The sequence below is a fragment of the Polyodon spathula genome, chromosome 7 (assembly GCF_017654505.1).
Source record: "Polyodon spathula isolate WHYD16114869_AA chromosome 7, ASM1765450v1, whole genome shotgun sequence".
In the NCBI taxonomy this organism is placed as follows: domain Eukaryota; kingdom Metazoa; phylum Chordata; class Actinopteri; order Acipenseriformes; family Polyodontidae; genus Polyodon; species Polyodon spathula.
Window position 1 is genome coordinate 14,336,932 of NC_054540.1, and position 21,455 is coordinate 14,358,386.

The following is a 21,455-nucleotide window of genomic DNA, read 5'->3' on the forward strand; positions in this document are numbered from 1 at the left end:
ATCTTGAAAAACTACTCACTTCTAAATCTTTTGTAGTCATCTTTGTATTACTTTAGTATAAATACATGTTAATTTGGATTCATATGTTGTTTCTTTCTGACTTTATGTGAACGAAAAGACACACATTTGCCCGTTTTCCCATTGGAAATAGTGATATTTCGAAATATCACTGTCCTGGTCACAAAAGCAAAGTTTGTGGGGAATAATAGCCATTTTCTATACTTTTGAGGCATAAGCAATTAGGAAATAACACTTACTACCTAGGAACAAAAAAATAAAATTAAATTTGTTACACGGTGTAATCAGACAAAGTGTATGTTGTAGAAAAAATTGTGGAATTGTTTCAATTCCACTGTTAATTTATTCTTTTTGTATTAAGAATTTGTATAGTAACTTTACATTTTTCAAAACAGTGTTGTTGGCAAATAATTAATTTTCAAGATGAGAAATTTGGTGATTCTTGAGATTATGAAAAATAAATTATTGCTGAATGTTCTCAACATGCAAGAGTGTGTGTGTGTGCGCGTGTGATTTTTTAAAATTTTTTAATTTTTTTTTTTTTTTTTTTTGAGAGGGTGGGCTCTTTGTAATGATCAATCTACACATGCAACGCTACAAAAATAATATGGGAATTATAGTCATACACCAGCATCTAGCACTGCCACACTCACTCAGTGTTTTTCAGTATAAACATACCCGTGGAACACCCATATTACACACGCTATGCAAACAGGAGGGTGGCAATTTTTTCTTGGAACCACCCAGCTGATCAACAAACACCAATGTCCAGTTGCAAACAATCACCTACCCGAATGCACAAGTGGTGGTCATTGCTGGAATTTCCAACAGGAATTTCAGCACATTACACAGATAGCTACAGTATACAACTTGCAGGAGAGTGAAGGTGATAGATTGCACCCCTAAGCCTAACAAAGAATGCTGTTGCCCCCACAACCATGCTGTCAAGAAATAATAAGACAGGCCGGTTAAAAGCAGAGTCCTTTTTTCTGACTGAAACTCCAACCTCTCAAGGATAAAATAACTTTCAATGCAACCACAGACTTTGGCAAATGCAGCTGCAAACAGCCTCCATCTCTAATGAAAGCCAGTTAACATAACAGTGTTCCCATAGCGACACTCCGTGGACCAGCTCTGACTCTCACACTCAGGACAGCTGGAAACAGTTAGATCAATATGCCGTGAGAACAATTTTTTGTTTGTTTTTATTTTTAATTATATGTTATTGTGCCATACTTTACATTTCTGAGGCATGGTCTTATTCAGTCTGGGGACCTGCCTCTGCACTAGTCCTCAGTTACCATCAGTACAATTGACAAAACCACCCATATTTGGGCCGGCACCTAGTGGAGATTAGCTATAAATCTTGTACATAAATTCTGCATGTCTTGAAAATGCTACATATTTCAATTGGAAATATGACCATTTACTAGTTTATTTTTAACTTCACTTCCATCATAACATTAAGAATGGAGTCAAGAATGGATTCTCCTGGTCTGACCCAAATTCAAAACCCGTACTTTAGCAACTGCTTTGACGAAGGGGCACAAAAGCTGTTTCATATGAATTGCAGCTGAAGTGTCTCCACCCTCTTAAATAAAAATTAATTCAGTGTTCCAGATCGGACATTTTACATAAAGGACTAGTCTAACATTTAAAATGCAGTTTACACCAATCTAACATTCGACCGGCACCATTCACTTCAATTATGTGGCTCCAACCATAATCATTCCCACAGATGACCGACATTGACTAAGCTGTAAAGAACAACCAGCTGTGGACTGAATCAAACTGAGCCAGAGAAAAACAGGGCCACAAACTTTCCCGTGCAGAAGTTACCCCATAACGATCCTATAAAATTTTGACTTCAGTGATGGTTAAAAGAGTGCAACTCATACCTGATTTCATTTTGTCCTGCTTCAACACTAAAAAGATACAAATGTCAAAAATATATAGAGGAAAGGGCTGTGTTTTAAAAGAAGTTGGCTTCCATTTAGATGTACTGTAGTTGATTTTGTTTGTTTGAAAACAATGTTTTCTTTTTTGATTAAATGCATATATTAAGGGAAAGTCCTGTGAAGTGCAGGAGCATGTTCTATCTTGTTTAGACCTAATACTTTAGCCCAAGTATTAAAAATAACAGTAGGCCCTTGTATGTGTCTGAAAAAAAAGGCTTCCATCCAAATATTTCGCAGTTTCTTGAATGTTAACAGAACAAAATACTTTTACTACTCTACAACTTGTCAAGTCGATTTAATTGAAGGCTTGGTTTAAAAAATAAAATAATAATAATTACAGTGAAGCTAGTTTCCAATATAGCCTGAATTCCTAATCCAGCTGGAACACACAAAGTGCACCTTATGTCTCATTTTTATTATAGGCTAATAACTAAACACACATGCATTACTCAGTTATGAACGCTGCATTTATTTCACAGTGACGTGAATTATTATTTGTCTAGTGATTAAAGGTTAAATCTGTGACACTAAAAAAACAATTTCCTTGAAAGACATGCTAAAAATTATGGAATTTTGCCTTTTCCTCACAAACAGACAGAACCAAAAAAAAGACATTGTACAGTAGTACATTTCTCCTCTTCTATTTTTGTTTAATAAACACAAAAGAATAGGTGTTTGATGAGGAAACCTGTTTAAATTTACATAAAACTGAAATGCAAACAGAAGGAAGCCACTGTTGGGAATCATGCTAGTAATTCTGAGCTTTCCACATGGGCATCATTTCTCTGGAACACATACAGACAAAACAGGCACAATAGATAAGGAGGAGATCACAAAGCATTGTACTCCACACATTTTGAAGGGTCTGTTGAGAAATGCTTCTGGCAGATTGTCATCAATCTTTTCAATCCCTGCAAAACAAAAAAAGGACAGCTTAAAACAAATTTCTGCATAAAAATTTAACTGGGAAAACTGAATCTAAACAGCCCACCCCACACCCATATTCTTTCTAGATTTTTAAACCTATTTCCTCCAAACTGTCAGATAGTAGAAACACACCCAATGAAGTTACCAACCCAAAAATAAACTCAGGGGTTTGATTAGTTGTGTATTTTTCTTTGACAAAGAATACACTCATGACTATTTGAAGTTAATACCTTTGAGAATTTAGCCCATGATGTACGTGCATAGACAGACTAAAAAATAAAATAAAATATTGGTTCATTATTTTAAACTACTTTTTAACATAAGGGTCATTTTATATATTTAACATAATTGTTGGTCAATATTTATGAACTCTGGTTCTGAAGGGGTTCTATCACCAGATTTTGATGCTCATACATGCATATGACTCCCCCAGCAGGCTATCATTAACCCTTTGCAGTCCTATGTCGGACCAGGTCCGACGTTATAATTTTCCCTTTCCAGTCCAGTGTCGAACCTTGTCCGACATCATCAAAAAGACGTAAAGCACAGGTCTCTAGTCATTTTTTCTCCAGAAAAAGAAGAGAAAACCTTGCAATGGCTGAGTCAGACTGATAGGAGCTGAATGAAACCAAAGAAAAAAAAAGGGGCATATCTCACAGCCCCATCCACTACAGAGATAACTCAGACATAACAAAGGAGGTAGCTGCTTCTGCATCCAGCGCTCGAAGAATATCACAGACATTTGCAGAGCTTTTTGAGATGTTATAGTAATAAAATAATGACTTGGATTGCATTAGTGAGGAGTTTGGTGATAAAACGAGTGATCAGGAGAGGATTTATCAGTATGCATGTCTATAAAGAGGTATGTGAAATGCAGCGATCAAGGGGTGGGGCTTGGCTGTAGATACAGTACTTTTTTTTGCAATTCAATGCCTTTTGAACCTGTTTTACTCTGAAAAAAAAAATGTAAACAGCACGTGTAAAATAAACAGCTTGTGTGAAAATAAATTGGACCTGACGCGCCTGACGAGCGCTGAATAAATGGACTGCAATGGGTTAACACACGTGAACCCTATTTCCATTAGCTTCCTTCATGCTGAAATGCAGCTAATGAACCTTCTTGGAAATCACACCCAATGATATAAATTAATTGAAACTGCATGAACATTTCTCCTTCACCTGAATGTATTTCCTCTGGGTTTCATCGTTCAGGACATGAGCCACATGTTTGGAGAAGATTTTTTCACGGCCTGTGCGGGCGTGAATACCAACCATAGTCACGCCAATAGGCCAAGGTGCATTGCCTATAGCCATCTGAAGGTATGCATCATTGGCCTAGAAAATGAACAGAACAACAGTTAGCAGCTTAACAGCTTAATTGATACACATGATCAATATATAACCCTTTCCCGCGAAACAAACAGCACTTGGTAGCAGCAGTTGATGTGACGAGACTGGGAGACCCTGCTGGATCACCCCAAAGCCAGCATAATTGGGGTACCATTTACACGTCCCACAAGCTTGCTCTTGTTCTCCTCACCTGTTTTTGTCGGAATGCAAGGCTGTATACATTTTCAAATAAAAGTACAATGAAACATATATTTACAGAATCTCTGAAGACACCTACCTTGACGTATTCTCTTTGCAACATAAATTTAATAATATCTGTTATCGACTCTTTGATGTCTGCAGGAAGACTCTGGATGAAAAAAAATAGGATATGCATTTTTATTTATGTCAAATTGTTCCATCTTACTGCAGTAATTCTATTTAAACTGGTCAGTGGCAAAGTTGTGGATACTTAACTATACCACTCTTAAGTCTTAAGAATTCTGTACGTGCTTTGACTAGACAAAAAAAAAAAACACAATATTTGTTGTTGCCGACTGCTGTGTTGCACACATACCAGCAAGTTATTTATCAACAATCGTAATTGTTTTGTCGTAGTAAGAACTGAAGCCCAAAAGAAACTGATGTCATGGGTTTTGTTGTAAAACCTACAGTAACACTTTAAAATATTTAGTATCACTTGTATCAATTTTATTTTTAGAATATATACAAAATTGCATCTTTTTAGACCACAGAGACCTCCTTATGTTACAATACATGAAAAATAAGTGACAAGTTTACATAAACCTTATCCAGTTGATTTCTTACCCTTTTGCGGAGTTTCCTGAAAAGGGGCTTCAGGTACGATTCGGTCTGTTTTTGGGTGGCGCTGGTCAGTTTACCCTGAACACCACGTTTAACATAGTCCTCTCTGCCGTTGAGGTCTTTTGCCCAGACACCAAGAAGGAACTGTAACATGAGAACAAGAGGCACAGTGTCGAGAAAAAGTTTGTGAACCTTAATGATAATTATGGAAATTCCATAGTTTTACCATGATAGCCTTCTTGAATCAAAACCAGTATTTTCTTAAATATCCAATTGGGTTTATATTAACCAATTCCATGTCTTTTGGAACAAAACGATATATGAATTAGATAAACAATGAGTAATTAAGATTCAGGGTATGTGAAAAAGTAAGTGAACCCCTGGTTTTATTAGCTCAGTTAAGAGGATAATTAGAATCAGATTAGATTAGAATAATTAAGTAGACCTTCAGGGGTGAGTTTGGGAGGCCCAACCCTATATAAACGATCAGAAACTTTGTGAGTTTGGTCATCACCATACAGATGTATGGAAACATGTCATGCCATGATCAAAAGAAATCTCTGCGGGTTACAAATTTCTAAGTATTTGTGGCTCCACCAATCCACTGTCAGACAGACAGACAGACCACAGTCACTCTACCCAGAAGCGGTCATCCTACCAAAATCTCTCCAAGAACAAACCGGAAAATCATCAAGGAAGTCACAAAGAACCCCAGAGTAACATCCAAGGATCTGCAGGCCACTCTCACCTTGGCTAAAGTGAGTGTTCATGACTCAACTATCACAAAAAGACTCAACAAGAATGGTGTTCATGGAAGGATAGTCAGGAGGAAACCACAGCTCTCTAAAAAGAACATTACTGCCCGTCTGAAGTTCGCCAAAGAGCACACAGATGATCCACAAGACTTCTGGAACATTGTACTCTGGACAAATGAGTCAAAGGTAGAACTTTTCGGCCTCAATGAGAAACGTTATGTTTGGTGAAAACCAAACACTGTGTTTGAACAGAAGAACCTCATCCCAACCATCAAGCATGGTGGTGGGAACGTGATCGTTTGGGGCCGCTTTGCTGCCTCAGGACCTGGGCGGTTTGCCATCATTGACACAACCATGAATTCTGCATTGTATCAGAAGATTCTAGAGGAGAATGTCAGGCCATCCGTCCGTGTGACAATGATCCTAAACATATAAGCAGATCTACAAAGGAATGGCTGCAGAAGAAGAAATTCAGCGTTTTAGAATGGCCTAGTCAAAGTCCGGACCTAAAACCCATCGAAATGTTGTGGCAGGACCTGAAGCGAGCTGTCCATGCAAGGAAGCCCTCAAATGTCACCGTGTTGAAGCAGTTCTGTAAGGAGGAATAGACCAAAATTCCTCAAAACCGGTAAGAGACTAACCAACCGTTATAGAAAATGCTTAGTTTGAGTCATTGCTGCTCAAGGGGGTGCCACCAGTTACTGAATCTAAAGGGTTACATACTTTTTCACACACGGATAGTGAATGTTGAAAAAGTATCATGTTTGTTTCAGGTTATCTATATCTATTATTAGGAATTTGATTAAGATCTAATAAAATTTAAGGTTTGAAATATGTGAAAATCCTAAGGGGTTCACAAACTTTTTCTCGGCACTGTATATTAGGCCATCTAGAGGCTAAACATATATATTAACTGGCAGTAATGCAATTGACTAGAACCATGAAGCACAGTCGCTCTTACCTTCAACACCTTGGTTATAACATCCATGTCTTTGTCATCATCACCTTGTCCCAGTGATTCACCCAAAGCCTGAAACACAAAAAATCGGTTAAGGGGTATTCTTTTTTTTTTTTAATTTTAAGTTTGCCGGGAATAACCCCCGTCCGTAATTATTTTAGTTACAGCCTACAGTGGGTATCCTTGTAGAATTTGAAAGACTGTTAAAAACTAAAAGTAGCTACTACTTTCAACTTCTTCAGACGATCCGAGGTAATCACAAGGTGCAAGATTAAGATACTGTGGATGAGTAATATGTTTAGCTCCCTTAAGAAGCTAGTTTATACCAGTATCTAATAAAAAAACAACACAAAACAAACCAAACACTTTCCTGTATTTACCACCAATGGATCAATGTACTGCATATAAAATACTCACTGTACTGAATATAAAATACAGACAGTATTACAGAGATGTATTCTGATATCATTAAATCTTCTCAGACATGACAAAAACAGCTGTCCATAAACAAGGTAATTGTGGTCTGCTTTTCATTTTTGTTTAATTACACGCAAGGTAAGAGCACCCCCTAGTGTCTTCAAACACACCAAATGCCTACTGGAAATAGAATAATAATTTTAAAAACGTAATTTTTTTTTTTTTTTTTAAATTGGCTCAAATAATAGGCAGTTATACAACAAAGGGGTGTCATATACAGTGACTATTTCCTACCTAGAATTACATATTATAGTTCTCATACTATAAAAATCATTATAATGACTGCTACTGTTCAGCAGTGTTGTCCCTTATTAACTTTTAAAAGCATTAATGCTAGAAAACAAATGTCTAACCTCAAAGGTTTATTATTACTCACAGGGGAAGAAACCCGGCAAAGTGGATATAGTGGAGGTGGTTGTAGCTATGTCTGTCATATCTGTAGAACTACAAATGCTCATGGAATTTTGAATTATTATTTAATCAGCTACTGAGAATACCAGATTCTTTGCATGCATCCAACTCTATGTCACACTCTGGAAAATGCAACCAATTTTCATGACAATTGGTATTAGCATTAGTCACGTAAGTTACTGTGAGTAGCAGATTCTGGAAATATGGGGTGTGGCAGGACTGAGTCCCTGCACATATAAATTTTGTAAATATTGTGTGTGTTTCTTTGTTTACTATTCTGTACATATTGTTATGTGATGGTCACTAATCTTTTCACCATACTGATAGCTCCAATTTTGAATTTCAAGCCGTGGTGGGGACGTGTGTGCCATACTTGCTTTGTGTCAATATTTTAAATGGAATAGTTTCTTGCCCTTTAATATACTCAGATGTACAGTATCTGTGATTCATGTTTGAGTTTTTCAACACTGTAAACCTGTAAAGTGTTCTAACAAATAACTCAAACTAGCAGACTGCTCGTACAGTCTAGAAAAAAATAAAAACTCCAATAAAAACAAGAGAGCTGGCCTTGGATATGCTGCTATTTAGTTACTTTGACTCGTTTCCATTGTAAGACACTAAAACTACTTAACTAGTTAGAGTAAGGTTGTCTTTTTGCAAAGTTACTTAGAGCTCAAGGTGTAGTGATTCACTGTGCATAAATTATATATTGTGTCATAATAGGAAGTATGTATGCTGTGTATTGTGATGCCAAGCTAAAAGCACAACAACATAGCTCATTGCAGTTCACTAAATGGTTCTTTGCATGAAGAGTGTGTGTTTTACAGCTGGCATGAATAAATCCTCTCGTTTTTTAAACCCTTCTCTGCTGAGGCCCTGTGCTATAGGCATTTTCTGATTTTGGAACTTGCCTGTTCTACATCAATATTACTATATGTTCTTTAGATACCCCTGGCAAACTATATATTGTGTTTTTTTTTTTTTGCCAGACTCTGAAGTTTCTATTGGTCCCAAATTTGTGTAGTTTTCTTGGTCATGTGACCCCAAAATAGAGCTATTATTGTAAACACAATGCTACTGTTTCATAAAATGTGTTACACCTTCAACCCATTTAGTTTAATGTTTGGTGTAAAAATGTAGAAACTTAAGCTGCTCGATGTGCCTGTGCCTATGTGTATATCTTTTTTTTTGGTTTTGGGGGGTTTAATAACTCTAGACAGACACCAGACAACTTTGACTTTTCCACTTCAAAATATGTAGCTTTATTATTTTTTATTTTAAACCATGTTTTTAATCATGATGTATCAGGTAGGTCCGTAGTACAGTAGGGATAATTTGGACCAGTAAGATTATTAGTATTTACAAGAGGATGAACAGCTCTCGTGTTACAATTCAAAAGATTAGCGTGGGCGATACAAAGGCTTCATATCAGTTATAAGACAACAACATAGTAACATTACCTCCAGTTCTTCAATGGTGGTGTTTTCTTCATGGACTTTCAAGTCATGCTGCGTGTCCTCCTCTCCTGGTTCCTGACCTCCCACAACTTCATTTAGATACTGCTGATCAATCTTGTCCAAAGCAGCTTTCAGATCATTTCTTAAACCCTTTGAATGAAATACAGACAAAAATGTTATAACAATTTGGCAGTGAAACAGTTAATGTTTACTGAACATTGAAAACGTAACATAACTGAAGAATCATAGGAAACTGAAGTGTACCAACTGTAAAACCAGTATGTTAAAGAGTATCATTAATATGGTCCGTGGTGAAAAAACAATGTGGCAATATAGAAATATGAACATCCATAAATCCAACTTTTCCAAGAGTATGAAACAAATATCCAACCATTACTAAATACCATTTTACAACTATCATTATATAGACCTAGAATAGAAAGAAATAGTCTGTATGTATGTCAAACCCACCTAAATATACCTGCTGTCCAGCCTTACCTTGTTTACTTCTGGAGCTAAAAATTCTATTTTTCTCAGGCGCTGGAAGGCATCGTAATCAGACTCTGCAAACAATCTTATGGGCTCCCCTCGTTCACGCAGACTCCTTATTACCTGTAAACAAAACACTTCAAGTAAAGCACAGTATTCTATGCAGCTGCAGTGAGACAATCAATACATTTAATATGGACAGGGATGAAGAATATCATGCCTCTTGTCGGGAGAGTGTCATGGGCAATTTTTCTTCTGTCAGTTCCAGCTCCAACACTGGGTTGGAGGAAGTGGATGGCTTGTCTTTCTCATCGTCCTTCTGTACCTGGAATGTAAAGGAACAGGGTTTCTCTATCATCCGGCACAAAGACCTCAAGGTGACAAATCGGTTATATGAAAGCTATCAGCGCACAAGCTTCGGAATCTGATAGAATCATTTAAACTACACAAATTGGGTTGCCCCACTGCAGTATTAATAAAGTCACTGGCAACTGGTGCAGATGGAAGTAAGACACCAACCAAGATCCTCAAATGGGGTAGAAGTTAAAGTTTCTATGATTCAAAAAGGGGATTATCTGGCATGCAAAAACAAACAATAAGGTAAAAATAAGGACCACATTGCCTAACGCACACAGATTTGTCTTTATCTTATACCAAAATGAACAACCACACTGGCATGTATATGTCTGGACTTCAAGAAAACACATTTTATCTTCATCTTAAATAGTACATCATGCTTTCAAAAACTCATGCATTTTCTTCAAGATTACACCCAAAAGCAAACATATTTTAAAAGTAGTCAACTTTAGGTAAGAGATGGTGTTAAAAAAATAATAATAATAATAATAATTAAAAAACAGGCAAAACTAGGGATTTTTTATATATGCAGGGGAGGTAACATGAATAATACTTACTACTGAAAATAATGCAGGAAAAATAAGTGTTTCTTAGCTGGAGCTATAAATTCAGTTTTTCCGTCCACTTGAGCCAATGAAAATGTTGTCTTTTTCTGTAACCTGAATCATATGTCAACTTGGAATTGAAATCCATTAAGCTGAGAACATTTAAATACTGGAATAACTGAATGTTAGCTCCTGTGAAGTGAATTCCTACATTACGTCAAACTGCAGAAACAGTTTAGAGCATCCACATCCCTCTGTCATGCTGCAGAACCAAAAAAAGGCTAAAATGAATGTCTGCCAGCATGCACGCTTTTGCTACAGAACCGGAACAAATTATTGGCCATTTTTGTCCCATACCTTTCCTGCTGGCTTCTCATTAAAAACCTAAAGTGCAATACAGACAGTTATCAATATATTAACGTTCACATATATCACACAGGGTTCTCCCTAGACTCCATTTAAAAATCAAGTGCTCCACTTGCTAACAGTCCAAATAAAGGGAGTCCAAACAGCAAGTAAAGCATTCTGCTGGCGGTGTTGACATGGAGTCTAGTGTGGACTTTGTTATAGAAACTTGCTATAATAGAGCACATAATCTACTGTGTTAGTAGGTTAAGGAAAGCTAAATGGGGTGGTTGTATTATTTAAGTAAAATACAAAAAAGAGCAGGGAAACTGTAATCCCTTAATATTTGTCTTAAACCAACCTATAACAGTACGAGAGTATTTTTTATTAAAGTAGTCTATAGTGCAACATGTACAACACAAAGAACGGCTCCAACATACTGTACCTTGTAACCACATCTTTTGAAGTATTCGGCTTCTTCCTTTCTTGCAAGGTCACTGCGCTTAAAATATTTCTTTGACTCCTTGGAGGAAAAAATAAGACATTCATTAAGATGAGGTCCTGGCATTTGCTTTTGTTTTAATACAAGGTGTTTTTGTTTGTTTGTTTGTTTTTAAACATGCTGCTCTTTTTCAAATATACATTGTATTAACTGCTGTATGATTATGATAAGTCACTGGATAGTTTGTTCTCAAATATATAACTAGGTATAAAAACAAAAATAAAGAAACCACAAGCACACCAAAAAGCAGATTTGGAGGTTAAGTTGTTGCAAAGCTAGTAGTAGCTAATACTAATAGTCTTACTTATGTAGGACTATTACCTAAACACATATAGATCAAACTTGCCACCACTCTACCAAACGTCAGTGTATTAGACTCTTTGGATAACTAGGTCATACAACATTTCACAAATAACAATAACAGTGTCTTGATTACTGTAGTTCCCTTATGGAACGAAAATATATTAAAATATATTTAGAAATATAATGTAGTATATTTAAAAAAAAAAAGGTATTACACAATATACATTTTCGTTCCATAAGGGTTGTTTCATGGGGAAGATGCTGTGGTAATACAATGAACTAGCAACACACAGTAGAGTATATGCCTTTCGTAGATAGTGAAAACTAAAAACAATTAAAAAGTGGACACAACCCCAAAGCAATCGGGGGCTCCTTTCTTCCCTCACATGCCATCCCTAAATTAATTTATCTACTGGTTTTATATTTTGAATCGTCAGTAACGTAACCTTACCTAATCTCGTCCCCTCTAGTTACAGAACACATACAAACTTCCAAACTGAACTCACAATATACCCTACTGTACTCAAAAGTAACAGAAACTACTTACGCCAACTAGCTCTTTCTCTTCGAGATTTTTCCTTTTCCTCGCGAGTTCTGCTTTTAAAAGATCCATGTTTAAGGTTTGGATTAAACCAGAACCTGGGTTCACAGGAACATTTCTGGTGTTCAGCCACAACAGGAAGCTGTATTCGGAGAGTTCCGGGGGTCGGGTGTTGAAAGCAGGTCAAAGGGTAAAGGGCGGTATCAGAAAATAAGACAACAAAAATAATGACGTACAGCTGTGGCAAGCTAGAGAGACAGCAACATCTGTAACATCTGTGGAATGCAATTGGAAGGCATGTGTTATTCTATCTCATGCTGTGTTTATTTGAGTATTAAATATTAAACATCACTGTATTATTACTGTGCGTTTCAAATTAACTTTTTACCGAACTACGTTTAGAGTTTAGTACAGGCTTTATTATGAGAACCAAACCTGTACATGACTACATTTACTGAACTAGCCAATTGCATTTTCACAAATCATTGCATTAAAACTCAATAGTTAAAAAGTGGTAAAGGTTGCCATATTGACAATTAAACATCAATAATATGTTGTTTAAATGCCAATGCAAGCACCGTTTGCATATGTTGTGCTGTTGGAGGCACGAGGCATTAAAAACAGAATATAAAATAACATTGAAATAATGTACTGTAGAGCTGTACCTATATTTTCACTTATTATGACTATTTGCCCGGCACTGTATGCATATCTTGTAAACGAGCTAGTTATAGCTCATTTTGCCTTCTTCCAATAACATTTTTTTTTAAATGAAATACCTGCTGAATTGCACAAGTGATACAAAATAATGCCATCAGGCGGCGCAAAGAAATGTGCAGAATATAAAACTAGATTTTCGTCTTATTTTTTTTTTACAAAATGTTAATAGAACTGCGTCTCTATTTAACAAGCGAATGCTACAAAAGTTGTCGCGTTTCATAGCATTTTTATTAAATTCTACAGAGCATGTTTAATTTGAAGTAAAGATTGTTCCAGTGCATTTGACGTAAAGCAGTTGGAACTGAAATACTGTAATGAGCTGGAGGTTTTTCTTTTTGCTGATTAGAGAGACGGACCATATTCCTTGTGTTTATTTTGATGTAGTGCACGCAGTTCTGCTTTTTATTTCATTTACTGATCTGTATTCCACAGATTTAAAAAATGGAGTTTTCCGAAAGAAAAAGGAGCAGGAAATCGCAAAGCTTTAAACTGGTCAAGGAAGGTAAGGCTGGGTAATACAGGCAGATGTTCGTTTGAAAAATGTCCTTTTGACATATCGTAAACAAAAAGGTAAAACATTTAAACAGAACAAGAACATAACAATGCACCTACAAGCTCCGTTTGTTTAATTGGATTTACAGAATGTTCAGATATTTAAACGAAAATAAAAAAAAAAAAGAATAACTGGATTGATTGGCAACTAAAATAAAGTACTGTACCCTAAACCCTGTGTAAGTGTGCAATACAGATTGAACCATTTTCTCATCGGTGTTCATTGATAGCTTAGTTTAAATATTAGCACACAGTAATTGCTAAATTATTGTTATGTAAAAAAACAACCCTACAGTGTGTTCTTATTTTGATCAGTATTGTAATATTTTCTGTTATGGTAATTTCTTTGTTTGTCAGGCTGTTATAACAAGTGCCGTGGACTAAAATAATCTTTAGATATTTGGAATGGTTTGGAAACTGCGGTTCACAAATAGAAATTGCATGCAAGTGCACATGGCTGCCGTGTGATTTACTGGCAGTCAGCCTTATTACATAGGGTATACTTGAATAGATGCCGGGTCTGTGTTTGCAAGACACATTTTGTTTCCACCTACAGGTGGAAGAGACTGGCAGCAAGTAAAGTATGAAATGTAAAATACACAGTCTTGGTTCTGACCACACATACTTCCTTCACTGGACATTATGGGTGTTATTTATACAACTGTATCTATTGGAAGTTTCAATTATTTCTTTTTACTTTTTTTTTTTTTTTTTTTTGATGATGTATTAATTGAAAATCTTAGTCATTTTGGGATTAATTTATCCCATTACTGTTGCTTTGCAGATTTAGAGGCAGGATACTTTGATTGTAATACCAGTGCTGATATCAATGGGGAAGCTAACAACACAAGAGCAGCTACAGGTATGACCTGCTATATGTAAAACATTTTAGTCAGTACAGCCATTTGAGTTCTTCTTTAAAGCTTACTGTACATCCCTCTGTGAAGTGGTGCCAGTATGCCTTTCACTGACTGCCAAAACCATTAAAAGTCAAAAATGTAATAATGTTCTAAAGGAATATAGAAAGTGGATCTTAGGCAAGCACCAGGAAGAGATTTGTGTGGCCACTATTTTGGATATAGTGCAAGTATGCAAAAAAACCTAAAATCTGATTCACCAGACTAACATAATCTGATTATGTGAGCCCCATTTCTCCCTGTGTTAGTTAGCTACTTATACCCATATTGAGAAAAAAATGCATTTATTGAACAGCTTTAGTGACATTATATTGGTCTGTAGTTTGGCTAGGTGACAAAGATGTGGAGATTAAAAACCAGATCACTGGAATGATGAGACTCCTAAATGACAAAGCAGGCAGAATGTATCAGAGGGTGGGAAAAGAGGGTGAGAACTTGAAACAGGAACCTCAGGAAGTCGACTTGAGGTGGGACCAGCACATTGCCATCTCTCCATCTGCCAGCCAGGAGGACCTCCAGCACAGCTCTTGGAATGAAGAACTCGCAGCAAGACCCCAGGTTTCTGGGCAATATGGCACCCGATCTAAAACCTTAAAAATGATCAACAAAATGAAAAACACAGTGAAGACGAATGGTAAGTTTCTTCTTCTTCTTCTTCTTCTTCTTCTTCTTCTTCTTCTTCTTCTTCTTCTTCTTGGTTATTACCTCTTTAGCATAACATGTTTGTTTCTCCTGTCAAAAATTACTATAATAGAACACTGTAAAATATTCTTAATGCTTTGAAAGTTTTCTTGTACAGTAGTCGTGTTCTCAGAGGAGGTTTCCCACCTTGGAATTCTTCTTTAATCTGTTCCAAGGATCCTCTGCAAATTGTGTCTTAGTAAAGTAAGATTAAATTAATAAATTCAACTTAAAAGATGTGTAACTTGCAAAGGGTGGCCCAGACAGTTTTTGCATTATCGTGCTGCTTAACAACAATTATTTTATTCACTTGCAAGTATTTTTATGTTTTGTGCAAGATTGCAATAATGTTGCAGCTACCCACAAAAAAGGACCAATGAATTGGGTTCTGTTTTATTTTATATTTGTATCCCAGGAGAGATACCAATCACAAACAACCCTGCTGGGCCAAACTGTTGTATGTGTAACTGTAAGACCACCATGCAGGCTATCTTACAGGAGCTCAGAGCCATGAGGAAGTTAATGCAGACACAAAAAGGTCAGTAAAAACTTACTGAAGTAAAAACTTTGTGGTACAGGTTGCACTTTGTGGAGGGACGGGGGTAAGGTGCTGCAGTAGAACATTGGCCTTTCTTTATTAGACTTTATTAGTCTGCCGAAAAACCCAGGACTGTATGGGTGTCCAGGTGATTATTAAGGTGCACTTGGAGAGCTCAAAGAGGGAAAGTTTAATGGCGCCTGCCAACCGCTTTTTAATGATGGGGCAAACCTCAAAACAGGTTTGCCACTGAGTTTGATGAAAAAACTTCTGCTTGCCCAGTAATCCGATTTTGGGGACATACTTTGCCCCGACCTTTTCCGTCTGCGTTAGCACCAGTGGTCAGTATAACTTTTCAGAGTGTGGCCTCATTTGCAGACAGGGATGACTGCAACTCAACCTGACCAGGTAAGGGGAGGTTTATTTGAAATGCAGGCGTGTGTTGATCCCATTAAAATAAGGGAACATCAATTCAAGGTTTCTAAAAAAGAAAAACTTTTCTTTAAATAATATAAAGCCCATATTTTATACTATGAGGTATAGGCCTATGTATTTAAAAAATGTTTTGTATAAATATATATATTTTTCACAGCAACACTAAAGTTAATGAAGCCAGGTTCCAAATCGCTGTTTCCGTATAGATCTATGTATTACAAGAATTGTGAATATAATGAACCACTATATGCAAAAATGTTCAATGAATGTAAATACTGCATTAACAAATGGTGTTATGGCAATACTTTTTCTTCATTAAGATCACAGCAAACACAATTGCTAGGTCTATTGATTTCTTAAGGGGAATGTCAGTTGCTAGTGGTTGCTTAGCAACTTAATTCCTATGACATGAAGTACATTGTCACAGATTAGAATGTTACAATAATAAACCATAATTTTGTTGAATGCTTAATGCTGTTATTAACCCAGCAACCTTCTGTGATAAGTTTTGAAGAACCAGCAAGATTTATGACAAGCAGTGTATTCACTTGTGCCTTCACCACCTCGAAAAGAGACAATGGCTATAGTTTTCAGAAACCTCTTAGTAAATTGAAATATGTTTACCAAGCACTACATTCTTTATTACCACCCCTCTCTGTGGTTGAGCACTTGTGAACATTACAGTTTGTCACATGTTAGAATTTTATATGTACTGCTGGTTATCCAACTGTAATGAGATTAAGTTTCAACATTATTTATTTTATGTATTCAGATTGTCAGAATCTGGGAATATAGACTCGGGACCTGTCTATCTATATGTATGTATGCAACAGTTGTTGCTGCATGATGATGTCGTTATTCATGATGCTGATAGCTTTAATGTTGTACAGCCATGGCAGGGAATTTATTACCAAGATGCTTGTTTTCTGCTGGGTTTATCAGGAGCTCAGTCAAAGCAGCGTGCTCAGATGAATGTAAGTGCACAGCGTTCGCCGATGCCACGCAAGAGGAATAGGAAAAGGAAACCTGCCCAAAAGGTTGCTGCACCGGCAGCTCACAGCAAGAAGTTGTGTAGTCAGCCAGGCAGCACAACAGAGCAATGTGGAAAGAGGAACAGGCCAGCCAGGGAGCGACCAGGCCCTACACAGCCCACTCCAGCTTCAACCATAGACACCCATGTTCCGGAGTACTGTCTTATCCGAGAAATGCCTTCCTCAGAAGTAAGTCAGAATTACACATCGGTTGAATTGGCTGGTACATGTATATAGAGGTTGCAACATGAATGCTCATATGGCAATCTAGCGCTCTAATACCATTCATGGGGTACAATGTAGGCAAAAGAAAGTGGGCTGTATTCATAAAGCATGTTTGTTTTTAGGCGCATTTCAAATTTGCAGCTGCGCTTAAAATTTTTTATTTTAGTCTGGTGTTCATATAGCATGTTTATCTCTATACACGTTTTAATTCTGTTCTAAATTTTATAATAGTATATGCATTTTTCTTTTTTATTTAACTTGTTAAGAATGACTTAAATTGTACAAAAGAAATTCGTGATTTACTATCAATTACAAATTTCATATGACTAACATTTATTTTACATGCATGCCAGGGACATAAATGTGGATTATAATTTATGAATCTCAATCAGTTACAGACCTTTTGTAATGAGTATAGTGGTCAAACAAGGGGCAGCAGAAGTAAAAAAAAAAAAAAAAAAAAAAAAAAGCAATACATTAAACTTAAAGCTGTATTGGTACCTTTTTCAAGCATTCTCTGCCTGTAACATATTAAAAAAATCTATTTAATTATTTATTTGTAACATTGGGATTGCACTATTTTATAGATTACATCAATATGGAGTTTATTTATTTATGACATACATTTGTGGAGTTAGTTTAATCCCAGTAGGGGATAATAAATAATAATAATAATAATAATAATAATAATAATAATAATAAATAATAATAATAATAATAATAATAATAATAATAATAATAATGTCATTCCAGTAGATGTAAATGTAATGCCTTATTAGTAATTCGGTGGTCTCTGTTTTATCCCTGTTTGCTCAGCCTGAAGTCCAGCTTGCAGAGGGTTATGAAGTGTACATACCCAGAACCCAGCTGGACTCTATCTTGGTGAATTACACACGCTCTGGGAGCTTACTGTTCAGGAAGCTGGTGTGTGCATTCTTTGATGACACAACTCTGGCCAATTCCCTTCCCAATGGAAAAAGAAAGAGGGGGTTAAATGATAACAGAAAGGGACTCGATCAGAATATTGTGGGAGCAATAAAAGGTTGGTGTTTTTTCTTTCTTTCTTGGGTAAGTAAAAAGTCAAACCAGTATAAAACACTGGATTGAATTTATTGATTAATTAACCAAGTGTAGTCTCATTGTAGTTATTACTTACAGTAAAGAACTTGTCTGTTTTTTTAATGCTTCGCATTAGCATAGTTACAGTGTGATGTGATCTTCATACATTCTTTCGATGTCGGTCATGGTGACATTATTATTATTATTATTATTATTATTAAGAAGAAGAAGAAGAATGTATTAAGAAGAAGAAGAAATCATATTAATAATAATAAATAATAATAGTGCTTGTAGATCATTTAAAAAATGTTTTTCTAGTCTTCACAGAGAAATATTGCACTGCTAATAGAATTGACAAGCTTCCCGGTCCAAGAGATTGGGTACAGATTCTCCAGGATCAAATTAAACTGGCCAGGAGAAGATTAAAACGGGGAACTGGTGGTAAGCCTGTTCTAATATGAATATAATTGAATATAATATTATGAATATAATCAACAGCAAATCAACATGTTTATTTATTTATTTATTTAATTGTTTTGTACCTAAAAACCAAGACTTCTGTTAATTCAGAATTTGATTGATTTTTTTTTTTTTTTGTGATTCAACTGTTACATTTTAACCAACAGAAAAAAAAAAAAAACTATGATAAAAATGTGGACAGTCCTATGTCCAAAGTCCTATGCCATAAATCTCAAAAAGTGATTTTTTTTTGTTTTAGTTTTTTTAAACAGTTTCATTTGTTTAATAGTCTTACAATTAAATTTGAATCTGTTAAACAGTACTACTTCAATAGACAATTGATAATATATTAAATATGTTCTTAGTCTCTTTTCATTTGTAGATATTAGTCTGCATTTTGAAAAAAACCTAACCATCATATTTTACACTGACATTGGAAAGCATGTTTTGTGAAAAATCACCAGCTTTATATCTACCATTTTCTTTTATAGGGGGCCAAAGGCAATCAGTGTATTTTGCTGAAGTCTGTATTCCATTTGCCTGATAACTTCACTAATAATCATGCCTTTATGGTGACAGGCATTATTGAGAAACCGTAAAGGCGGCTTTCTAATTTTTGTGCCAGCAGTGTTTGAATGTGAAGCAATAACTCAATGGGAATACCTCCAGCTGCAGTTTGTTTTGCAGATCAGATCTTCTTGAAAACATTCCAGCTTCACCAGGTGTCAAAAGCAAAGTTGAAAACAGAAATCCCTACTCTAATAGGGTTTGGCTATGTATTGCTTAAGACATGTTTTAAAAGGCTTTAGAAAGCCAACAGAATACACCGTAGCCTTTGTGCAGTTACAGATACACTAATCAGTTTATGAGTATGAATCAGGGTCCTGGCTTATGGCCTTTATGCTTTTGTTATCAACAGAGGCTATTGTTTGTAATGAAGAAATGGATGGATGCTCTGCACTGCAGTCAGGTAATAGATTTAGACATTGTATTTACATATTTGGTATCATCAATGCTCTTGAAAAGTTTAGGTCATTTTTGGCTTTGCGCTGTGTATAGTACAGTCTTGCCAACAGAATTAAAAAGGCCACAGCCTCAAAAGGCTTTCTTAAAGTGAAAATCAAAAGCTATCACATTACTGTAATAACTACAGTAAATTTTCACAAATCCTGAAACTTGGTAGAATAAGTGTAGAACCCTATTGAAAAGCAGCTGGTTTTCAAGTGTCTTGGTGGTTCAAATGTTCAATAAGAAAGTCGTAAGAGTTGTTATGTTAGAACTAGCTAACTAGTTTTATTTTGTGTGTTTTCAGGTAGAGCTTTTGAGAAGAGCACATGCCATGTGTGGGTTGATGCTGATAAGGACTGCACAGCATAAAAAAAAGTTTTGTTTGCAGTACTTTTGCGTTTTGTGGTAAATCCAAATTGATCTACTTATCCAGTTTGTCACGTTCAAATGAAATTGTTTAGAGCTCGTAGTTGTCTTCTCGTGAGACATATTAGTTTTGTGACAGTTGTGAAGTAATAAAACATACTAAGACTGCAAAGTGACTAACTTGCTTTACAACTATGTACACTGCCTGTGTTAAGCAAAAAGTGAGAATACAGCTTTTAGTTGAATGCAGTAACCCTAAGCCCTTTGTTTTGTTCATGTGACTCATCAGTCCAGTCTGGGATGCCTTTAGTAAAGGAATTCTCTGCTGTAGTGCGGAGGGGACTTCAAGCGTTACGTCTATCACAACAAACTCATTATTTCCTTTACAAATGTTTACCATAGTAAAATGTGCAGTGGTTTTGCAGTTCACCATGGTTTCTTTTTTCATAATGCTTTTTTACACATCTCTATGTCTTTACTAAAATGTGTTATTCCACAGTATACTGCAGTAAACTTTTATTGGGTTTTTTATGAAATCGTTATTTATGAAGATGTGCCCCAGGCTGTTTTCTGTCAGCTCAACAGAGCTGTAGCCAGTAAATATCCACCAAGTCCAGTTTAATGTTTAGTTTTTACTCATATTGAGAGTGATGATAAATAATGATAAAAACATATTACATTCTGGGTGTATGTGGAGGAAACATTCTCATGGTGGTACCAAGTAAAAACATTTGAAAAAGGAAAAAAGGAAAATACAGTCTTGGCTTGCCTACCAGTGGAATTGACAGACAAAGTAAAGGTAGGCAAATCAAGTGGTACTTTAGAAGAAGAACTGCTTCCCTTAAAGAAGCCCTAAAATGACATGTTGAGGATTCACTGAAGTGATGTTATATTGTAATATTTGTATTTAGTAGATTGGTGTAGATAATAATATTGATCAAATAGGATTTTCTTAAAACATCACTCCATTTCTTCCATACAATTTGTAAATATTTTAGTTCAATATATAAATATTTAAACTTTTTTTTTTTTTTTTTTAACAAAAAAGATTAATCATTGTGAAATTGTTTTAATACAGTATTTAAAGTGTGCTATTAACCAACTGAAGCTTCAAGAATTAAAAGGTTTATTGGGCAATAATTGGTGTTTGTGTTTTAGTTCTTAAATCATTTTCACAACATCCATGAATGAAACTTTACAGCTGCAGTGGTGTATATCGTTGCACGTTGAGAAATAAAGATGTCTTCTTTAACTCAATTCAAAGGAA

The 21,455-nt window shown here is 35.8% G+C and overlaps 2 protein-coding genes across 3 annotated transcripts; one reads left to right on the forward strand and one right to left on the reverse strand.

Moving 5' to 3' along the window:
* Nucleotides 1-2,425: 2,425 nt before the first annotated feature.
* LOC121318206 (pre-mRNA-splicing factor 18-like) lies at nucleotides 2,426-12,351 on the reverse strand. 2 transcript variants are annotated; one of them, XM_041254637.1, is made up of 11 exons: nucleotides 12,204-12,351; nucleotides 11,297-11,374; nucleotides 10,864-10,890; nucleotides 9,825-9,929; nucleotides 9,614-9,727; nucleotides 9,119-9,265; nucleotides 6,774-6,842; nucleotides 5,061-5,201; nucleotides 4,531-4,602; nucleotides 4,083-4,238; nucleotides 2,426-2,887 (listed from the first exon to the last, which is right to left on the reverse strand). In XM_041254637.1, the coding sequence occupies exons 1-11, from the start codon at nucleotides 12,267-12,269 to the stop codon at nucleotides 2,807-2,809; spliced, it is 1,056 nt and encodes a 351-aa protein (XP_041110571.1). In that variant the 5' UTR covers nucleotides 12,270-12,351; the 3' UTR covers nucleotides 2,426-2,806. The 2 variants fall into 2 exon arrangements, with proteins under 2 accessions (XP_041110571.1, XP_041110572.1); XM_041254638.1 differs by lacking the exon at nucleotides 10,864-10,890 and having other exon boundaries at nucleotides 12,204-12,350.
* A 50-nt stretch (nucleotides 12,352-12,401) lies between these two features.
* bend7 (BEN domain containing 7) lies at nucleotides 12,402-21,191 on the forward strand. The gene is made up of 10 exons (XM_041254636.1): nucleotides 12,402-12,492; nucleotides 13,350-13,419; nucleotides 14,254-14,331; nucleotides 14,709-15,020; nucleotides 15,483-15,605; nucleotides 16,983-17,260; nucleotides 18,113-18,338; nucleotides 18,674-18,796; nucleotides 19,734-19,784; nucleotides 20,127-21,191. The coding sequence occupies exons 2-10, from the start codon at nucleotides 13,359-13,361 to the stop codon at nucleotides 20,189-20,191; spliced, it is 1,317 nt and encodes a 438-aa protein (XP_041110570.1). The 5' UTR covers nucleotides 12,402-12,492; nucleotides 13,350-13,358; the 3' UTR covers nucleotides 20,192-21,191.
* The last annotated feature ends 264 nt before the right edge of the window (nucleotides 21,192-21,455 follow it).

Bases quoted from the DNA above. Each gene is read 5' to 3' on its own strand.
- bend7 (XM_041254636.1), top strand. From the start codon at position 13,359: ATGGAGTTTTCCGAAAGAAAAAGGAGCAGGAAATCGCAAAGCTTTAAA. The intron at 15,021-15,482 runs GTAAGTTTCTTC...TTTGTATCCCAG, and splicing joins AAACACAGTGAAGACGAATG to GAGAGATACCAATCACAAAC. The intron at 19,785-20,126 runs GTAATAGATTTA...GTGTGTTTTCAG, and splicing joins ATGCTCTGCACTGCAGTCAG to GTAGAGCTTTTGAGAAGAGC.
- LOC121318206 (XM_041254637.1), bottom strand. From the start codon at position 12,269: ATGGATCTTTTAAAAGCAGAACTCGCGAGGAAAAGGAAAAATCTCGAA. The intron at 10,891-11,296 runs GTACAGTATGTT...ATTGCACTTTAG, and splicing joins TCAAAAGATGTGGTTACAAG to GTTTTTAATGAGAAGCCAGC. The intron at 9,930-10,863 runs GTATGGGACAAA...TTTACATTCCAG, and splicing joins ATGAGAAGCCAGCAGGAAAG to GTACAGAAGGACGATGAGAA.